The sequence below is a fragment of the Drosophila simulans genome, chromosome 2R (assembly GCF_016746395.2).
Source record: "Drosophila simulans strain w501 chromosome 2R, Prin_Dsim_3.1, whole genome shotgun sequence".
Taxonomy (NCBI): Eukaryota; Metazoa; Arthropoda; class Insecta; order Diptera; family Drosophilidae; genus Drosophila; species Drosophila simulans.
The window spans coordinates 10,813,754-10,835,953 of record NC_052521.2 but is presented as its reverse complement, the minus strand read 5'-3'; the positions used below and the strand labels follow the sequence as shown (position 1 = coordinate 10,835,953).

General features: G+C 40.9%; 2 protein-coding genes, 1 long non-coding RNA gene and 1 other non-coding gene across 11 annotated transcripts in view; 3 read left to right on the top strand and 1 right to left on the bottom strand.

Moving 5' to 3' along the window:
• Positions 1-415: 415 nt before the first annotated feature.
• On the top strand, positions 416-10,625 carry LOC6734336 (NAD kinase). Of its 6 annotated transcripts, XM_016182121.3 has the most exons (5): positions 2,513-2,673; positions 5,478-5,881; positions 8,660-9,037; positions 9,154-9,811; positions 9,948-10,625. In XM_016182121.3, exons 2-5 carry the CDS (start codon positions 5,559-5,561, stop codon positions 10,233-10,235), a joined length of 1,647 nt encoding a protein of 548 aa, XP_016027413.1. In that variant the 5' UTR covers positions 2,513-2,673; positions 5,478-5,558; the 3' UTR covers positions 10,236-10,625. The 6 variants fall into 6 exon arrangements, with proteins under 6 accessions (XP_016027415.1, XP_002081358.1, XP_016027413.1 ...); XM_016182123.2 differs by lacking the exons at positions 2,513-2,673; positions 5,478-5,881 and adding an exon at positions 416-558; XM_002081322.4 differs by lacking the exons at positions 2,513-2,673; positions 5,478-5,881 and adding an exon at positions 951-1,480.
• Positions 10,452-12,545, bottom strand: LOC123327057. The gene is made up of 2 exons (XR_006541515.1): positions 12,085-12,545; positions 10,452-11,441 (listed from the first exon to the last, which is right to left on the bottom strand). It is a non-coding gene; the product is annotated as an uncharacterized LOC123327057 (long non-coding RNA).
• Trnak-cuu lies at positions 11,870-11,942 on the top strand. Its single transcript has one exon. It is a non-coding gene; the product is annotated as a tRNA-Lys (tRNA).
• A 3,561-nt stretch (positions 12,546-16,106) lies between the features above and the next one.
• Positions 16,107-22,200, top strand: part of LOC6734332 (synaptic vesicular amine transporter) — a 19,570-nt gene continuing 13,476 nt past the window's right edge. Inside the window, exons 1-3 of one of the 3 annotated variants that reach the window (XM_016182125.3) lie at positions 16,107-16,443; positions 17,401-17,605; positions 20,676-21,183. In XM_016182125.3, the coding sequence (XP_016027407.1) occupies positions 20,697-21,183 (487 nt within the window). In that variant the 5' untranslated portion in view covers positions 16,107-16,443; positions 17,401-17,605; positions 20,676-20,696. Of the gene's footprint in view, positions 16,444-17,400; positions 17,606-19,379; positions 19,534-20,675; positions 21,184-22,200 lie in introns of those variants that run through there. The other 2 variants (XM_016182124.3, XM_016182126.3) reach the window with 2 other exon arrangements.

Here is a 22,200-nt window from a genome sequence, read left to right as displayed (position 1 = left end):
TCACCTCGCGACTGTCTTTGGATCCAATCGAATCGGATTGGATTGGATTCACGTGGTTGCCACGCACTTGGGCCTGTCAGAAAGCATTAGTTTGCATCGATTTGGGTGCGAATCGAAAGTGTATGTTGCTATCGCCGATGCTGAGGCTATATGCTTGCGCCCTCAGGCGGTACGAGCCATGTTCATTGCGCGGCTAAAATCTTGTGCCATTGTGTTCATGCGCGCGATCGTGTTTTAGCCGCATGTTTTCGCCTTTTTTGCCCGCCGAACTCAAGGTGTGCGCCCCGTTTTTTTTGCGTGTGCGTGCGACAGGTGTGCTATGCGTGCCTATCTGGTCGTGTGAACTGCATAAAATCTGAGCGTAGTTGATGGCGAACGTTGCCAGCGAACGGTTGTAGTTGAATATATAGGGAATTGTGCTCAGTTCGAAATGAATCCCGAAGATATGCAGCGGGCGCGGGAAATGGCCAATGGAGACGCCTCTACGCCTGGCAGTTCACCAGCTCCGCTGAGGAAAGCACTGCCCATCAGTTTGCTGGAAAAGCGAACTCAGTTTCGGTAAGTTGTGGCGAAAATGTCCTTGAAGTGCCAAGCATTTTTCAATTTCAAACTTAAGTAGAGGTGTTATGTCTTTTAATATATCTTCAAATTAAAGAAAGTTGTTAAAAAAACTTAGAAATACTTTTATGAACTGCTTTTGACCAGGAAAATTTAAGTTTTGTTTATAGTTTTAGGAAGCTCTTAATTGATTTAGTGTGTGTTACTTTAAATGTACGAAATCTATGGTATCTGTGATATACCTATTATTTAAACACATATAAGCCAGTAAACTTAAAAACCTAAGAACACTTGCTGTTTATTTTTTTTATTAACAATTTTAATAATAAGACAAACGGCAATTTAAACTCTCGCGCCTTAGTGTGACCATAAGGTGATAACTGCTAATATGGGTATTTTACGCTCCGCGCACAACTGCCACACAGACGTGAATTGGTGCAGGAAAAAAACAAATAACATGGACCCATTGAAACTCGCGTTCGGGAAATTGCAAATCAGGAGCTAGTCGCCGCCTAGCCCAGAATCGGGAAGTTGTCCATCGAAAGTGGGTGTCGTCGGCAGGTGCAACGCGTTAGTGGGTCAAGCTGAGGCCAACACAACACAACACATCACTCACATTTGCGCACACATAGGTGCGCAGTCATACATATACACACACATACAGCTATAAGCAGGTGGCCAAAACAATGAAGTCCTCCAGCTCCATAACGGTTAACCCAGTACCAATGACCACCCCCTCGGCCGCGCAAACCGTGCCGAAGGCCACCCAGTGCAATGGATCCTACCACGACGACCACGACAATCAGCTGCTCCACGTGAACAGCGTACGACAGGGACAAGGAGGCACTGCAGCATCATCAGCACCGGGTCCTGGCCTGAATAACGGCACTGCCAGCGATGACCTCCAGATGCGTATGTGGTGGTAAGTGGGCGGCTCAGAGTGATGCCAACACCTGATTGCGGTTTCACGCCAGATCTGGCCTTTTTTTGCTAGCTGTGGATCAGCTGTTAGATTTTTGAATGTTAGCTTTGCAGCTTTTATTTGCATTTGCTATATTGATCCCTCTGTAAAACTGTTAACTTAACAGATGTTTAAGTTATTGCTAGTTCTTTAAAATCATTTAGTTTGACAACTATTAAAAGAAACAATAGAATACAATTATTTTCCAGTTGCTGGAACATCACATTTCGAGATTAGAGGTTTGGTTTAAAAAAAAAAACAAAACTTAATTACGAACGGAGACGAAATTTGAATTGTTATCAAATAAGTACAGCCCTGTTTTTCACAGCAGAGGAAATGTACCACCTACGTATACTATGTACATGCAGTATATAGTGAATTGTTGGCAATCAATTAGAGCTGGCGGGAAAATGCTTGGCTCTCGAGTGGCCCACACATGTTGTTTGGGTTCGTAATTTTCTGCGAATTTTAACTGCTGTTAACACGTGTGACGAATGTGTGACATGTTCCAGATGCAGGCCACTAAAATTGATTTTCTGCACTTAATTTTCGATTTTGTAGCTCACTTTTAGACATTTTCTAAAAGTATAGGTTTATATATTTATGCCAATTTTTCGACAAGTAATAATAATAATTTCGTGCTTAGATTGTTCTTATGGCGCTATAAAACGGAATTACGCGCTGACTGCGTGCATCAATCATATTTTTGTGGGATTTTGATAGCAGCAATTAAACAGCCACTGGCCGCTGATTACATTTACATAACAGTGAGAGCACCTGTTGCTCTTAAGCATACATACATATGATGTATATGCACATACATACATACATGCATGTATATGCATGACGCGTGGCTGCGCTCAGCTGATTTCCAGCCAGCGATGTCCGGCGAAAACCCGCCAAGCGATCTGGCCGTTCATTGTTTACAATCGCTCGGCTCGCGTACTTTTATTTTCGAATCGGAATCGCGCACAAATCGTCCAATTTAATCACCTTTTCGGCGTCGCAGCTCCAGCTCAGTTATCGCATATTCACCGGACAGCACGGTCGTGTTCGCTCTCAAACTCAAACTCACCTGTCGATCGTGGAACGTCGATTTGTCGATCGCTTTTCGACTCGGTCGTTTACCTAACATACCCGCTTGCCGATCGCTGGTCAGTTTAAATGTTTAAGCCGCCGGAGTGCTGGAAGCTTCGCCTTGGCTCGAGCTAGTGCTAAGGAGAAAATAAAACAGATTATATAACGTGTAATTAGAGCACTCTGTTGGCAGCCACTGGTTAACGTTAACGTTAGCGTTGTTTTCTAGCGCACACATGACTTGGCATTTCTGGGCTCCGAGCCCCAAGCCCACTTTCGATTTCCTTCTACGGTCAGCAGTCAGCTGGCTAGCAATACATCTATCTACAGATACACAATCTTGCAGACACAATCTTGCAGATACAATTCTTGCTGACTTTGCTAGATGGTTCTGCACCAAACTCAGCTCAGTCTGAAGAATCCACTCAAGAACTGGAGGTCACATTATACAATTCGCGTTCTCAGTTTAGTTGCTTAATAAAAGCTTATCGTCTCAAATAAGTTGCTATCGTTAAATGTTGCTAAATTATTTTAAAACTTACGCTTGTACGTAATTAAAGTCAAATTTGAGTAGAAGATCATAGTTCTTTATTCCATTGAGTCCAATCTAGTACAGATCATAAAGAATTTAGTAACCTAGTTCGACTGTAACATTCTTGGACTCACTTAAATAAACATTAAAGCAATATTGTTGGGCAGAATAAATAAACCCATAGGGGGTTAATTATTTATTCAAACTAAACGAACGCGTGCTTTGTACACACAAATGACAGTATAGCAATGTATTCACTTTATTGTCAGGGCGCTTCATAAAATAAATCAAACAAATTAGTTATAAATATAGTCATTTATATGATTATAGTTTTGGATTATATAAATTATATAAATTGGGCATCCATGTAGCCAACTGTATTTATTACGTACGAATCAAAGCGTCAAGATTGTAGTTTATTACTACTTGAGACTAAGCCCGGCCCATTGTAAATAGCTTGATGTATTATTTTTAAAGTGAAAATTGCTTGTTAATTGTTTAATAATCTATGCAAAGCAATTTCCCCCACTGAGTAAATTTTAATAACAAACAAAGGTTGAACGTGTACTGCGAGTATGAAAGTTCAACTTTAGTACCTGCATTTGCAACTTTGGAACCTATATGAATTCATGACGAAAGGCGTCATTTGAATTATGTATATCATGGCAAACCCGTGTTGACATGTGGGCACGTTGTGGCCAAGTGGTTCCACTAATCCGTAGGTGCAGTTCCCTTGTCCACTCGCCGATCCATTCAATGATAATCGCTGCACTTAGTCGATGCCGCTGCGCATTTCGCTGCTCGGTTTGTCCGTTTATTGATTAATTAATTTGTGCTCGTCGCCTATTTTGTTTCAGTTTTCTTTGTATAAGTCATGTCCATAAGTCATTTATAATTCGCTTTATGTTCGCCTCTATTGTCATAGTCCGATTACTACGGATGTAACCGGCGATATAGCGATATAGCGACTAGGGGCTGGTGTGGTTTGTGCCTTCCTTTGTTTGTTTGTTTGATTTACAGAAGCGTTTCATTGACTTGTGCTTACTTATTGCTTCCTGATCTGTGTAAAAATAGAAGAGCGGGCGGGCTTTGGATCACGCGATGCTATCACTTGGGTTATGCAATCTAATAACTATAATTAACTATAAGTTAATTAGAATTCCAAATGCGAGTGATCACTGGATTGAAACGAGCGGGATGATTAGATTACAGCTTAATAATAAATACGCCCCTCAAAAAGTAGTTGCAATTCTTTACAAAATCAATAGGAGAATTCTATTTCCCTAGTTCCCACTGTACTCCTGCTAATTCAGCAAGGCTCCAAGCTTCAAGAAGACCTCCACAGATACTTCCTCTGTCTGGTATGGCCCCCATCTTATCAGGCACTCAACAGAATCTTGGGGCGACCTCTGTTAATGAACTGCTGATGGGGCACTTTCGGAAAGAAACCGCAAAGATGGAAATCTTCAAGCTGATCGCACACACAGGTCACGATTTCTAGATTAATGGCTGGCGATACTGTTATGCCCAAGTGGGTTTTTGTTTACCAAAGAGCTGCAGAGAAGACTGTTTAATTGTGGTCCAAGTGGACGTATTCGGAGTTATTTTTTTTTTGGCTTGCTCAAAGGTTGTTGACCAAAAAGCGCAAACGCGATCACGAACAAAAAAGATTTAATTATATTTCTCGTTATAAAGCTAACTGTGCTTGTTTAGTACGTCCGAGTTATTTTTTCGTGCGGCTTTGCCAGCGGATTTCTTGCCAATTGATTTATACTTGACATCGTTATGTGGTGCTGGCGATAAAAGTTGGCCAAGTCCAAATCCCGCCAAACCGCCCCAATCCCCCGCTGACGGAAGCTGGCTAATGACGCATATTAGGCCTTGTGCCGCTCCTTTCTAGCCATCTCTTAATGGCTCGCATCTCCCTCGATTTGGATGGCACTTGCGTCAAAGCCGGAACTACGTTGCTGGTCCGTTAGGTTGGCCAAATATACAAAAAAAAGCAACCAAAACAAACTATTCGATTGCTAATAACAAATTTATTTTGCACGAATTTCAAAAGAAACACAAAACCGGTTCGAATACGAAAACCCCAAAAAACAAAACTGATCGTTTTTGTTTATCAACTTTTACCACGCGCCACAGCAGTTACCGTTTTTATATCCCACAAAAATGTATTGCATTCTTTTGTTACCAAAACTGTTAGCTTGGTTAACACCTCCAGCAAAAGGGAGCAAGGTTAACTCGGCCATTTACCATTGGCTCAAAATCAGGGCCATTTCAAGGGTGTGAGCTTCCAAGAAATGCCAAGCGAAATGTTTACCTGAATTTTCCAATCCAAATTTGTAGTGGCAAAATGTTTTAGCAACGCGAATCTCCTGTGAACGTTTTGAGTGATATTGAATAATCCAGCAATCAAAAGACTTGAACATGACGTGCCTGTCGGACATTGACCTGGCCACCCTGCACCAGCACCGCCTGGAGGAGATCTTCAGCTACAAGCTGGCTTGGAGTGGCACTGGCCACCAGCAGACCCAGTACAATGATCTCCTCGTGCGCCACAATGCCTCGCTAAAGCGGCAGAGAATCAACCAGCATACGGCCAATACGGCCAGCACAAGGGCCAAGGATCAAGCATTCACGGATGATTGTGTGGCCACCAGTCCGGGAAACAATCAGGCCAAATCCGAACAGGATCCGGATGATGGCTACTTCGATTCCACGACACGACGCACGCGTAGTGGCACTTGGCCGTAAGTAATCCCAACTAACCCAGTTCACGGCAACACCGAAAAAATCCTGATAAGCAAAAGACAGAAAGCAGAACAGTCAAACAAAAATAGTTATGAACTAGATAAAACTATGGAAATATGATTCACAATTTAAATAAAAAACTGAAAGCCAAATTAGCTTAAGAATGGAAACGTATGAAAGCTAAAAGAAAGGTTTAAATCCACCAGGAATATTTGTTTAACAAAGTGAAACTTGGCTTATTTTTTTATTGGTATAAGCTGACTTAAAAACCAAGTAATATTAACCCCAGATATTTTGTTTTACTTCATGACCTCGAATTTTTTATATATTTTTATAATGAGGTCTTAAAATACATTTAATTACTAACAATTAGACCTTGAGTTCTAGAAATAACTCTCAGTCAACAAATTATATTCGATATAAACAAATTATTGAGAGGCAGAAAAAAACCAATTATAAGAAAAAGAACAAAAAATACAATTAATTAATCATAGATGACGTATTTTTGCTCAGTGGGGTTTGTCTGAAAGTTATCAGGTCGTGCAGCATTTGTTCGCGGCATGTCCGCGATAAGAAGTGTAGCTCTGTAATCAAGTGTTTACCATGTTGTTGGTGCTTATCAGGTGTGAGAAGTGTGTGGTGTGCATTTAGGCGCTTATTGTTTACACATATCAAATCGGTTAATAGTACTTAGTATCAATTTCACAACGGATACTTTCCTATCAGCATGATTAAGCGAACTGTTATCAGTAAATTAATTCCTTTGGGCTGCATTTGAAATCACGTATTTCTTAGTTAATTCATACAGGTAAACAAGTCCTTGACCTTTCTGCATAGTTCAGCGTTTGCTGCTGCGTGTTTTCATATTTCCATTTATTTTTGGCCACTTAAAAACGAGTTTGTTAACACCTCGATCATTGGTACTACGTTGGCGCCGTCTGTTAATTTATGTGTAGGTTTTTTTTCTCTTTGACAGCTACTATTTTTTTACAGTTTGTTTCGAAGAACTTGAGATGCCAGTTAGATTCGAAATCGGTGCCAGTTTGTGCTCGGCGCCGGTCATAAACCAAGAGCAACAGGTAGACAGACAGACAAGCATACATACAATATTGAAATATATTCAAATCGGAACGAAATCGGAGTGACAGTCGCTCGTGACCGATTCGCCGTGCCGAAATCCAAAGGTGTGCAGGTCAGGTGGCTTTAACCGCATTTGCATGGCTTGTCTGGACGGCAAATCGATTATACAGACATATGTATGTATGTACATATAGTAGACCCCTCATTAAAGCCCTCGGGAAATTGAAAATGAACCGGACTTGGCGTTTACGATATGCCAGTGATTTAACGAATTTTAAAACATTGTCATGCTGACGTCCCATGGGCAATTAAGTGTCTTCTTGTGCCGATCGATTCTCTAGCCTGGAAATTAAGTTTAGTCTCTATCTAGTAGCGATCGAATGAGTGCGTTTAACGGGCATTCACTGTACAGCATGTCGCGTAAGTTAAGAAATGAATGTGAATTTCCTCAGAAGTCGTTATCATGATTAAGTCGTTGGAGAAACAAGATCACCTTCTGTCACCACATCCTCCTGCCTCAGAACGTATGCGTCATCTTAACGTAATTTCCTTGACGGGCTCCTTTCGCCCAAGTTTCTTGTCTTTAAGTGAGTCAGTTCGTATTTTTATAATCACAATGGCACTATGTCCGTGATTGATTGATGAAAAAAGTGCAATGCGATTAAATTATGTTATTGATGAAGAATGATGTGGACTGTATCAATATATTAAAACGTGTTTAAAATATAGTATTAGCACTTTGCAATATCTTATCTTACTGTTGCTGGTTTTTGATGCTTCCTAACGATCAGAATGCTTGATTTATGGAAAAAGGAAATGAGTAGCGATTTTATTTTATTTACAGATATTTTAATATTAATAATACAAACCAACGATTTTATACATTTCTTCCATTTTCCTTAAATACAAAGATTAATTAATTAAATTTCGAAACCCAATGCATCCCACTGTTTTGCATCCACGACGCCCATGGTGCAATGGTCCAATTCCTGCTAGTCTATCTCTATCTCACGGCTCATTGGTTTACTCTTCTCTCTCTGCCAGCTTTGTGGCTCTTTGTGCTGAGTCACTGCGAATTAGCACATCAATCAAACCCGTTAGCAGCACCCCCGCACACTCACACTCACACACTCGCACGCACAAAGTTCAACAGCAGAATCTCAGCATTGCTCTTGCTCCATCATTTCCATTTCCGCTCTCTTCTGGTTCTCTTTCGCGCTCTTCCGCTCTCTGTTGGCATGTGCAATTCCTGTTTGTTTGGGCCGCAGAATCAACAAGTTTATTTGCGCTGCTACGTGTTGTTGTAATGAAAACAAAAATATAAATTCGTTATACACATACCTTTATTTTGTGTTTTCGAACACCAAATTGGCCTGCCAGTGATTTTGTAACCTTCGAACGAGCAGCAGTCGCGCTCGCATCGGAATTCCCAACAAGTTTGTGTGCTGAGCACTACGTACCTGTCTATAAACCGATAATAAAAAGGGCGTGACCATCCAAAATAGCTAAGAACTTGGCGTTATGCAGCACCAAAAGTTAAGACTAGCTTCGGCCATGCAGCGCCAGATTTCCGAGGCTGAGGAGCAACAGGTGACCCCAGTGGCGCCCGATCCGCGTATTTTGAGGTGTACTCGTAGTGGCAAACCTTCTTTGTGCATCTGATCTTTAATGTGATTATTCTCTTTTGATATTTCCAGGCGCACTAGAAGTCTGAATGCTCCGTCGCCATTCCAGCATTTCGGGCCATGTGGTCGCATTATGAAGAACTCCGCCATGGTGATGCAGATTCAGGATCCGGCCAGCCAGCGCTTGACCTGGTACAAGCCACCACTCACCGTGCTCGTGATCAAAAAGAAGGACTCCCAGGTCCTGCCGCCCTTCGTCCAGCTGGTGGAGTGGCTGGTGCAGGAGAAGCACATGGTCGTCTGGGTGGAGTCCGCTGTCCTTGAGGACAAGCTGCTGCGGGATGACGTTAAGCTGGAGCAGGAGAGCTCCAAGTTCCAAAAAGTGCACGCACAGTACGCCGGAGTAAGAGCGCGTTTCCTGCAACTCCGTGAAAAGCTAGTGACCTTTAAGTGAGTACAATTACGTAGCTAATTTGAGTTTCTTAAGTTATTTTTTATTTCACCAACAAATGAGAGTAGTTTTCTCGGAAGAATTAAGCTTATAAATTCAATTTCTGAATCCGCAGAGATGGCCGCGATGACCTGACCGATCGGATTGACTTTATCGTCTGCCTGGGAGGCGATGGCACTCTGCTGTACGCCTCTCAGCTGTTCCAGCAATCTGTCCCACCGGTGATGGCCTTCTATCTGGGCTCCCTTGGGTTTCTTACGCCCTTCCAGTGCGACAACTTCCAGGAACAGGTGACCAATGTCCTGGAGGGTCATGCTGCTCTAACGCTACGTAGTCGCCTGCGCTGCTCCATCCACCGCAAGGGCGAACGCCGCAAGGAATCGCTGCTCCACTCGGTGGGTGGTAATCTCCTGATACCGGGTTTCCACAGGCAGCTCAACTATGTGGAGCTCAACAACGGACAAACAGGAAAAGCTGGCTGCAATAATAACAATGGCCACAACAATAGCATCCTGGTGCTCAACGAGGTGGTCATCAACCGAGGACCCTCGCCGTACCTGAGCAACATTGATATCTTCTTGGACGGCAAATACATTACGTCGGTGCAGGGCGATGGCCTGATCGTATCGACGCCCACGGGAAGCACAGCATATGCGGCAGCAGCCGGTGCCTCCATGATCCATCCCTCCGTGCCGGCCATTTTGGTGACGCCCATTTGCCCACACTCGCTGAGCTTCAGGCCCATTGTGGTGCCCGCCGGAGTGGAGCTAAAGGTGAGTTTGCTTATAATTATTTCCGCCACTTTACAAATTGAATTTTTCAATTAAGAAACTTTTTATGACATCGAAGCTTATATGGACTTTGGCTGTTTAGATCGCGACAACTAATAGCTTTCCCTTGACCTTGCAGATATCAATTTCACCTGATAGCCGCAACACCTCACGCGTCTCCTTCGACGGACGCAACGACCAGGAGCTGAACCATGGGGACAGCCTGCGAGTGACCACCTCAATCTATCCCGTGCCCAGCATTTGCTCCCAGGACCAAATCTCCGATTGGTTTGACTCCCTCGCCGAGGGTCTGCACTGGAATGTCCGCAAGCGGCAGAAGTGCCTTGATGAGCTGTCGGACTTGACCGCTTCGGGGTCGGAGGACACGCTCGATGAGTTTGACAATCTTCAGATCTACGATGCGTAATGGCAACCAAACCCAATCGCCGTTTGTTAGCGTGGCCAATTAGACTAGTTGTAGTCGTAGTTCATAGGGCTTGTGTGCTAGTGTGCAATTTGGTAGGCTTAATTATGTAGGGAAAATACTCTGTTGTACTATATACACGTTAAGTCGCTTGGTTGAAATGTTAAATGTTAATTGATTCCGATCGCAATGTTTGCTTAAGCTAGACCTATTCTGTTGATTCTTGTGAACAAAAAAAAAATACAGCTTACGCGTAGCTCTTAAGTTTTTATTATTACAAAACATACGACTAATTGCGTCGAGTGCTAAGTACTTAAGCTGACTCGCGTTATCTGTACAATTCGATGGAGGTAATAAAAACTGTATTATTTACTTAAAGCGCCACAAAATCCATTCCACTTGTGTTTCTTTTTTTGGTTTTGTTTTCGCGCAACAGGCAAATAAAAATGCAATTAACTAGATAAGTAGAGGGTGGAATGGCCGGAACAGTAGCCATCCATCCGCAAGGAAACTTAAGACGACAAGGCTCTTATAGAAGGGGAACTAATGGCCCGACAATTGGTCAATGTCCAGGGTGCTAACTGAGAAGATGGATGGAGTGCAGAAGGGAGTGCACATTAATCATAAAATCACCAAAGCATTCTAAGTTGGAAATTGTAACGGATTGCATATGGTCATCAGATTATGACCAAGTACATCTTTATATTGCTTTGGATTGGCAATTATTTATGTGCTGGGCCTAAAAGTATGCCATCGTTCTTTGTCTGCACAATGGTGAATGATTTTAATACTGTAGCTGACCGAAAAAAGTTTCTTTCCAACTATTTCTTAAGTGTAAAAGCCGCACGATAAATCAAAAGCATAAAATAAAAGCTGGCAATAAATGTGACTAGAAGTGTCCCATGCGACCACACCCTCTAAATGCTCGTGCGAGTGTGTGTACGTGCGAAGTGCGTTTATTATCAATTTTCACGCTTTTCCCCGGCGCCTTTCCACTTGCTCACTTGGCGCGCAACAAGTGAGGAGCCGAGTGATTTCCACAGCTTCCTACCGCTTCGGCATTTTCCTCTGACTGGCGGATAAAAGCAATGCGTATTATCCGAGCCATCCGATTGGTCGTCCTTGGCCACGCCTCCTTTTCGGACACTGCGCAGGACTTGTCGTCTTCCTCAATTATATGCTAGTGGTTCCTCAAAGTGAAAGAAACGGCTGAAAGCACATTAATTTAATTTTTCTTTTATTCGTTAGCCGTCTTAAATGATTTGCTCTATATTCTGGCCTATACCCGCTTAATCGGGTCAAATAAAAACCGCTTTAATTTAAATGCATTCTATTAAAATAAGTTAAAGAAATTGAAGAACATCTATATTTTCAACATCGACAACTTACTCAAGTTGTAGGATATAAATTATTAGGGATCAATATTTTTGTAACATTCAAAAAGTTCCAAATATGTAAGATATTATAAATTATAAATGATTATAACTTCTTTTATAGTTTTCTTTCTATAATTTTCAAACCTAAGTTGTTAGGATATATTTAGAATCCTTTTAGAAAATGATCTTTCTGAACATTCTATAAATATCTTCTTACCATAGCGTACTGGTTATGAGTTATCTGCCCAAAAGTTTGCAAGTGCCCGGCTAGCTCAGTCGGTAGAGCATGAGACTCTTAATCTCAGGGTCGTGGGTTCGAGCCCCACGTTGGGCGAAACACTTTTTTGTAATTATTTTGTATTCATTTTTGTTAAGTTAAAATATTTTATTTATACTAATTAACGTAAAATAGGTAAAAAATAGAACATATATTTTAGATCTACGTTTAATTTTTAAAATAATTAAAAATACTTTACCCAATTCAAACAGAAATCCTTCAATGAGCCAGTCAGCTATTCACTTTCACTGGCAATGAAGAAAAATCCCATTCAGCATAGCCAAAGCCTTTTCATTCGGCTGGAATATAAAAACGCAATAATAAATTCAAAATATTTGCGGAATTTTCTAATGAAGTCGGGCTCGTTCTCCACTAAGACAAATGCCGAGCGGAAAAGGCGAACTGAACTATGCGAAAGCAGGAGGAGAAGCAGCTCCACAAGCTTCCGATGCTGCTGAAGATGATGTGGCACGTGTTGATATTCCAATTGAATGCCACCAGATATGCGGCACCCACACAGGACTCGGCGTATCATCCCCCGACCATGGGGAATCGGAAAATATATCTCCACCACAGACATACCCACACGAACCGGCTGACATTTGAACTTTGGCCGGGGAATTACTGACACTCGTCCTTTTAAATAGATTTCGCAAATGCTAATGACAGCTCGAGCTCGAGGATTGTGTGTAGCATTTCAAAACAAAAGGAAATTAAACATTTGCGGCCGAATGGGTTTTCCGGTTTCCGTTTTCACTCCACTCTTTATTCTCGATTGTGATAAAAACTTGACCACCACAGTGGCCAGAGATTTCCATCGGAATGACCCGCATCAGTTCTAGAGGCACATTTGTCATCGATTTAACCCCCATACATGTAAAAAGCATATGAAGTTAAGCTGTCATATGTGGCCAATTCAATTTGTCAGGCTCACAAAAAATCCGAAACGTTCCTTTTTAGCCCCATTTTAATCCGCTCCGAAAAGCATTTCTGCATTTATTGTATTATTTAATGCCATCAGTCCTGGTCGATTTCTAGTCCATTAACTTTGAAGTTATTTTGGCGTCGCCACTTTAACACTTCGATGGAGCTCTCCACCTTTTTTTTATAGCTCCATTGTAGTTGTTGCCGCCAATGCTATTTTCCCCCGATTTTCCATCGAAGACTTTTACACAAAGCATGTGCTTCAAATCGATTTGTGAGTGGCAAGGTTTCGTATTGACTTTCTTTTCAAGTTAAGGAAAATCTCTTTAGTTTGCGGCATGCAATTAAAGGCTGAACTTACATAAGTAGAGCATAGGCTAATCTAAAAAAAATGTAAATTAAATGGATGTTTTAGTTGAAAATATTTATTGTAAACAACTTCATATCTACAAGTGCAATTTGATTTTAATTTATAAGTAAGTTCCACAGCTGCTTATATTTTTAATATTCATCATTTCTCATTCAAGGTCACCAAACTGTTCAAATGATCGAATTTTTATTCTAAATGAAACCAGATGCTGTTGCTAAATAATCTATACTCATTAACATAAATTACCCTATTTTCCCTCTTATTAATTTGTTAAGACTTCAAAGCTGTTGGTGTTTTTTTTAATCAAGGTTATACCCATACCCATTTTTAACGGCTTAAGCCGTTCAATCTGTTTATGTTTTTTATACCATCCACTCTACCCATTTTATTTCAGTTCGTTGCGGATGCCTGGTTAAATATCTTGACTTCTATATGCAAATTTTGGACCCTAGACGTGATCGCCAAAGCTACACCATCATCGTTGATGCTTATAAATATTTCTGGGCCCGTCAACCGAAGCCACCGGTGGCTTCTGCCTCTTACCCAATCTTCGATTCAGTCGCGTGTCGTTTTCCAATCGCAGCGGTCTTTGTATCTGCGCATCCGTATCTTTATCTGACTTTTGCCATTCGTCGCGTGTCTCATCCGGCTAGCTGCATAAATTTACAACAGCTTAAATGGATTAATTGAAGCGTCCTATGAGTAAGTGTACTCGTTCGGTTTCACCTCGAAAATCCATCAGGTGGTTGATTGTATCTACAAACGGTTCGCCGGCAGGGAAATTCCACCGGAAATTGGTTAAATCAGTGCATCAACACGTTTCAATTCATATTTACCATAAGGCCAATGTCCTGGGGGATATGCAATACACCTGTTACACCTGTTCGCCCGACAAGAAAACGCAAATTGTGACCTCGTTATGCGAAAATAAGGGTCGTGTGCGACTTAAAGAGGGTTTTCTTATGGTCGTGTGATGATGATGTTGTGAAAAATGCGGGAAATGCAGAACTATGTAATGAAATACCGTCTGTCCATAAAATATTAAGTGACTAAGATAGATATAATATGGTAAATTTTTTAAGACTGTTTGTGTTTGCAATATAAGCAGATATATAGTTAACAAAGAATGTCTAAGAACCGGTTTGTTAAATTCCACATGTGATATCAATGGAACTAAAACATCTAAATTCGTTGGTTACCTGGAATTTAAATAACATATAATATGTAAATAAAAAAGGCAAAATAAAAATCGTTTTTAAATAGACTAAAATCCACTTCTTCTGTCAACTGAAATTTTCAAAGTAAGCTTTCCTAAAGACATTCAATATTTGACTTTAGCGAAATGCGAAACCCATTGAAGATGTCCTTTCTGGTCCCCAAAAATTGAGTTGCCACTTAGGAGGCGAAAATCAATTAGGCATAATATGCGTGTGCCATCGCCCCCCACCATTTTAACTTATATATACATATATGTATATGTGGCAGGCAACCCCGAAATGCGTTGCATACTTACAGGCGTAGCGAAAATAAATTCAAACAGAGGAAACCCCAACGCACACACACAAATGTATGTAAGTAGAGAGAGCGAACACAATGAAGGCAATTGAGCAGAATCATTGCCGTTGGCAGTTTCCATCAATATGCCAGGATGGGAAGAAGCACACCCAAGTGGGTGTGGAAGTGGGGCAGGAACGGATAAGGGTAAGGGGAGTGTGCTGGTGCTGCAACCAGAGAACTGCAGCCCGCCACTCGCACTCTACGTCCACCCGATAAACACTCGGTACTCTAGGCACCCCGTTTTTTTTGACACCCTACTTGCGGCAACACAAAATACTCGAGTGTTTTACCGACGTTGTGTTTTTGTTACGAGTAAAAAAACCACCCGAGGCCTGCTGCGCAAGAGCCGTTTGGGTGAGTGGACGCACAGTCAACGATCGGCCGCACGTCATTTTTTGTATGCGGGCTGCAGTTCTCTGGTCATTTTTTGTACGCCTAAAATTTGTATGGGAGGAAGCGTGACGGGTATAAGAAATGAAGGGTAAAAGGGAATACCCAAGAAAAATTTCGTGCTCACGTCTTTGATGGACTCAAAGGGTGCCACCCGTTTCGAATCATTCCGTTATTTATTTTTCACACGTCGCTACCTGAATACTCTAATGACAAATATTCTTATATAAAGTAATTTTTGAAATGAATTTTGTGACATTATGTACTATTATTTTTACTATAATCTATATTTAAATAATAATAACGTTATTAATATATATAATATATAATAATATATAATATAATATATATATATATATATTATATTAATAATATATAATATAATAAAATATTATATAATATATATAATTAATAATAATAATAATAATAATATATAATAATAAGATGAAGGGCATTTTACAAAGTATTCGACAAAGTCTAGAGCCACGCCGAAAGAATAGTGTGTAAACGTATGGAGTGTAAAACGCATGGAGTTACGCATCTTGTCTGTGACTCGATTACCTACGAGACCACTCGAGTATTTTTGGAAACACCCGAGTATTTTTGGAAACACCCATGTGTTTAACGGTATACCCACAAGTGTTTTTCTCACTCATCCCTTTTTAGGCAGTGTGTGATCGGCACCCGCGACGCGGAGCACCGTATTGATTCGGGTGCGCGCACAACGGGGTGTCTTGTCTACATGTTCAGATTTATACTGTGTGTTTGTAAGTACCCGCGATGTGCGTGGCGGGTAGCACCCGCACACAAAATTGTAGGGTGTGAGTCGAGTGGTAAAAAAGTGCCACCCTTGCAGTTCTCTGGCTGCAACAGGCAGCAGACAACAAGTGGCAGCGCTGCCAGCTTCGTTCTGCGTCCTGACGACCAACCTACCCCCGCGCCACGACCACTTGTGCCACCAGGACACCCGGCCACATCCTGGACGCAGTCGTCCGCCGTCGACGTCGCAGGCGCCTCGTGCGCCGCCAGCGGCCAGCGGCATTCAGCGCATCTGCGTTCAGTGCGAGATGAGATCTCGTGGCTGATGGACGTGCCCGTTTCCCACGCTCGCAGTGCAGCCTCAGCACCAGAAAAGACACTTGTGGCACTCACTCGCAGTCAGCTGCTGTTTTAGCCTCTAGTTTAGTTTTTGTTTCCAGCAACAAAATCACACGCGGCAATTGCAACAAATGTGCGGCGAAATTCGTGTTTAAATCGCAAGCACCACGCAAGCAAGCATCTTCTGAAAATATGTGAAAACTTCAAAGATTTAAGGGTGTAAGTTTAAAATCGAAATTTAACTCAAAGTGATATTCAATTTTTATTTTATATTTTAGCAGATTTACAAATAAAGCTTGTTTTTATTTTAGGTTCATTTAAAAGTGTTTAAAATGCAAAAATTAAATTCATTTGCTAACAACAAAATGGAAATGCTAATTTCTTCTATTATAATTATAGTCTCTTTATAATTCATAATCACACTGCAATGTGAAAAGGCATTTAAAACGTTCTTAAAAGTATCATTGCAATTAAAAAAAGGTCTATCCATCTGTAATATTTATATAACAAGATTGAATGACAACGATATTATAAAGTTGTTAAAGCGTTAATTCCTTTAAATCTCCTCTCGTCTGCTTAATGAAAATCAATCAAAAATCAATCGAAATTTGCATTTTAAAGCCTGTTTATTTAGACCTACTTGTGTTTATTTATTAATCGATTTGAATCGAACCTGCCAGGCAAACAATATTTTTCGCTCGGTTCGACAACCGACAGAAAAAAAGAAGACAAATAAAAGTATTAACAAATATAGATGTAAATAGTATTTACCTTACTTTATGTGCCCTCTCGACAAATAGCCGCAATCTCATTGACTGTGGCATATTTGGGTATTGAATAATAAATCCGCAAATATATTCAATCGTATTTGCATTCAGCACTCGGTATAGTATATAGTAGTATATAAAGTTGCAAAAGGTTCAAACATTTTCATGTATTATTATTTAAGATCTTTTATAATGCCCACTTTTGGCCGTCTTTTGTTGGCCAACGACCTTGCAAACACTTCCCTCAAAGGAAAACCTCTTGAGTGCCATCACAAAACACTGAATCCACAAGTGGCGGCCACCGCCAGCAGAAATCTCTGGGCCACCGGAGACATTGCAAATCCGCTTCAAGCGTCTTTATTTAAATGACTTCGTTTCTTTTCGTTTTTTGTTGTCGATTCTCCCACAGGAATACTCCAACAACGCACAACCTCACCCGCAAAAATCCGGCTACAACAACCACCTGACTTCATCAACTGGCAAATTTGCAATAGTATCTCTGGCATTTAGCAGACCAGACACACAAAACCCAACCCATCCGCCCATCGAAAACATATTTCCGTTGAATTTTCCCCAAAGAAAGCTAAACGAGTCGTTTATAGGAAATTACTCAGGTAAGTTAAAAAAGAAATAGTGGGAAAGTGATGTTATAAATAGATCTGATTTTGGAAAACTCTTTAAAATCGTAACGAATTTTTAATTTATAAAATATAGAAATAGTTTTCTTCAATTTTTGAAGATGCAGAAGTTCCAACTCGCATATCAAGTTATTGATTTTAATTTTATAAACAAAATATGTACATACATATTCCAGAGCTTAGAAAATCTTGCAATTTAAGCGCAAATTATAAAGAATTGTTTCTGAATTGGTACTTTTGTAAACTTTTGAATTGAAGCCTACTTTGGCACGTTCAACTAATCCACTTCAAAACGCCTTTGTTTTTGAGCTCCGATCTTTTTTGTTTCAATGGACGATTGCTCGTTGGCATCGATTTGTGCTAATTAGCTTAAAAGGGGCCTCATTTACACGCCCCAGCTATACAGAATATATATCTCGCTACCGTTTTGCAATTAAAATTGCAATTTATAGCTAGCTGTTGGAAAAAAAAAGTATAATCAGCTGCACCTTCGGGCGTCGGTGCAAATTTGTACAGCAATTAAATGATGGATAAAAAGCCGACTTGAAGGGCTGCCAATTCCTGGTTGATTATACGGGAAAACCAGTTTATGGCCTTCCACAAGCCGAGGTCTCTTCCATCTGCCTCAATGTCAAGCTCAAATCCACTGGCTAAGCGCAGGCATGAGCTACGTTTTAATTAATAGACATCTGAAAAATGGGCACAATTTAAATAAAGTTGCGTGCCGATGCTCAGAAGAGGCAGCAAGTCACTACATTTTTGAAACCAACGTCGCCACTTGAGAAATCTTGGGCAATTAGCACAAGCCACAGCAGCAACAACAATTAAACAAAAAGCAACGACAAACAGTAATCAAAATAAATATCTGAGGGAACATAAATAAAGAATTAAACAATCGCATTCGTCACATCGCATCGCACATGCAGCTCAATTTAATTCAATGCAGGAATTCTATGTTATATACTCTTTTTTACAGATAATATGCAACTTAAACAAATTTCAAAAAAATATATATATTATACTGTAACTTTCGAAAGAGTATTAAAAGTTTGATTAAAAAAAATTGCATTAAATTCTGCTGGTTTACATGCATTATTCTGGTATGAAATAAAAACATAGTATAATACACGCGATACTCATGCACTTAAGAATTGTTTTTAGCAATTGAATTAAGTTCGATTATAATCAAATCGAAATGAAAAAGTTCAACTTTCAGGCTCTGAAAGTCAAACTTGAAAACCCAATAAATTAGCATAATTTAAAATCTAAAAAAAAACCAGTATCTTTTGTTTGAATCGAATTTTCCCACGCCCATAAACCAAAATCGCATGCCAATTGTTAATTAATAATTATTAAAATGTATTTTACACACTTTTCATTGTGCATTCATTTGAAATGCAAAGACCCATGCATTTACTACGCTTCCAGCACTTTTTTGTATAAAAAACTAAAAAAAAACTAAGCGAATCTTTTTCACTTGCTCAAAATTAATTCGTTTAATAAGCCGCCGGCGGCACGCTAATGTTTTTAGTTTGAGTTGAGATCGCCGACTTGTCGGTAGAATTGGAATCCGCGGAATGAACGATCCAACCCGAAAAAGATTCCAAAGTGAACCAATTGTGAAAAAGAAAGTGCAATCCAGACGATACATTCGTACTTCCCAAATGCAAATCATACAGCCTTAACTTCTGATTTTGATTCTGATTCTGATTCACTAGCCACAATCGCTAATTGCGATTTCAGTGCGCGTTTCTGGCGGCTTTCAGTGATCATTAGCCATATACATATAAATATCGGTCGTTAAAGCAGATTCAGGTTCATTAGTGCACGTGATATTCTAGGGGCGAGTGTTCAGTTTGTGGAGCATTAATCTCCGCATCTATTCAATCAGTAAAAGCTGACAGGTAAATGATTGGCTTTCATTATTTCTAACATCATATCATTTCTTCTAAAGAATCGAAGCAGCGAAGAGAAAGCTCTAAGCCTTAAGATTCTTTATTTAAATTAGTAATAGTAAAATAATAGCATATATATATCCTATATATCCTAGAAAACAAAGCACATATTTGTTTATATATACTAATACAACTTGTCGCTTGTTATAAATAGTTATCCCATTTGTTTGCCATTAAAAAATCTTCCCATAAACAACAGTAGCGCAATTAAAACAGAGATTAATGGACAAATATAGGGGCTAATTAAAACGATGTCAGATTTCCCTTGTACTATAATAACTAACGCAACAGCTTTGTATTTAGGCAGCCAATTCTAGTTGATTTAATCAATTGAAATGACAAAATTTGCTGCCGTTTGTTTGTCACGCCCCCAAACGTGATGCAGTTGTATGAACTTTCAGCAGCTTCCTCGTCTATTTGTCAGATAATTTTCATTTGTCATTCAATGCCAACACTTTATCATTGCGAAGACGTCATAAACAATCAATTGTTCGACGGCACAGGCGGCATCAATTGTAAACTTGATCAATTGCAAAGTAAATTGAAGGCATTATGCAAAGACTATTGGCGGAAGACTTGATTCATCTTCGCCTTCAATTACGAGACCTTTTCTTTTTTGGCTGAAAGCAGTGGGTTAATTCAATTTTACAACGAAACCTTAAAGAACTCTGCGTATTCGACTCCCTTTTGTGAGACTTTTCGAGCGAATTATGCTGGCAAATTGAATTTGCGCCTGGCGATAGGCAACAGAAAATGTCAAAATTACAAATGTTGCGCATACGCCCCGTGTGTTTGGCTGTGTGTAGTGCGGGGTGGCTGGCAATTAAATAAATATTTAAATTGCGTATGATTCAATTAGAGTCGTGTTGCCGTGTGAAAGATACGCTTCTTAATTGCCAGCCCCAAGACTTGTAATTCACTTTTAATTAGCGAAAATCATTGGGGCATAAAGCGAGCGTGCGACTTTTGGATTTGATTTGGAATGGGATGGGGAATGGAAATGCGATTGGGAATGGGAACGGGAAAGCGGCTTACTCTTGATTTGATTACATTTTAAAAAGACAATCGGCTTACCGCCTTGCCATCCGTAGCAACCAGCGGCTAGCGACGCAATGCAATCATCGACCGATGCGGGCAATGGTGGACCAAGAAAACACACGCAGAGCACAGCGCCCCAGAAGCAGTCCGAGATTAGCGAGACCACCTCCTTCACCGTAAACGCAAACACCACCACCACTACCAACAGCCAGCAGCAGCAACAGAATCCCGGCAGACCCGCCAGCAATACGCCCAGCAAAAATCCCTTCAAGCAGCAGTTGGACAGCAATCAGCAGAATGGCAATATGGACCAGGATTGCGGCATCATGGGCGTCGGCAAGGAGCCACCGGTACCGCCGCCGCCCACCTACCAGTCGCAGTCCTACGCAGGCAGACAGGCTCCGCCGCCAGCGGATCAGTACCGCGAGGAGGATCCACGCGCTGCCGGGTCCTGGGCCGCCGCCAAGTCCTGGATGGTCAGCTGGCGGGGCTCCAATCGCCTGGTGCTCGTCATCGTGGCCATAGCCCTGCTCCTCGACAACATGCTGCTGACCACAGTGGGTGAGTTTAACTGCACTACTACCTTAAGATACCTAGATACATATATTACGACGCATAAATCTTATTCCCTGCTGGCCATTAGCATTTCATGAGCATTTATCTCCCGGGAGCTGGTTATCCTTGCCAGTCAATCGCCTGGAAATTGTCCATTTCCTTGGGGAATGGCGCAAGTGGTGGCATAAAATTACCACTGAGCGGCACTTAAGCTAATGAACGCCTTCCTGTCAATGCGAATGGTGGTTGTCAGTTCATCAATCTCAAGGATTCTGAGTGCTGAGGTTTTCTCAGGATTTTTAGATTCTGTTCCATGCTAGAACTTATCCTTGAAGTACAAGCAATGCATCGTTTAGAGAGCAATACTTCAACTTTATATTATATATATCCTATATCCAATTAAGTATAATACCTTTCACAAATGAATTAATTAAAGCAAAAGGCATTTATTCTGACATAGGATAAGAAGTATCTGATATTTCGCAAAGAGCTTAGTGCACCCTTAATTTATGTGGCAAGACCTGCAATTATATCAAATACCAGCCAGCAGCTAATCAATGCTGAAGTGCCCCTGCTTAGTCATTATCAGATGCCAATACGATGGCCAATGGAGCAGGCTGAGTTGGGCAGCTCCAAGTGCCGAGCCGTCGACAGTCAATTAAATGGACACGCACTGGAGGCGAAGACCCTCTCCTGCAGTTGACACTAAAACCCCACCAGGGAAAACTCTGCGGCAGTGGATGGGGCGGTCGGTGGTGGATGTGTCCAGCAGCAAGTGCTTGTGTCAAGTGTCTGGCCAAACACATGGACATTGAGTGGGAATCCTCCGGTCCTCCAGCCTGACAAATACAGCAGGACGAAAGGAAGAAAAAAAACAAATAACCCGAAAAAAAGTGGGACGAGATTTTTCTTTGTGCCAAACGTTCATGAATTTAAATCAACAAGTTGGGCGAAAAACCAAGAGGAAATAGCCGAACCACTCGAGCAACTTGTTGAGATGGCACGGAAGTGAAAGTCAAAGGA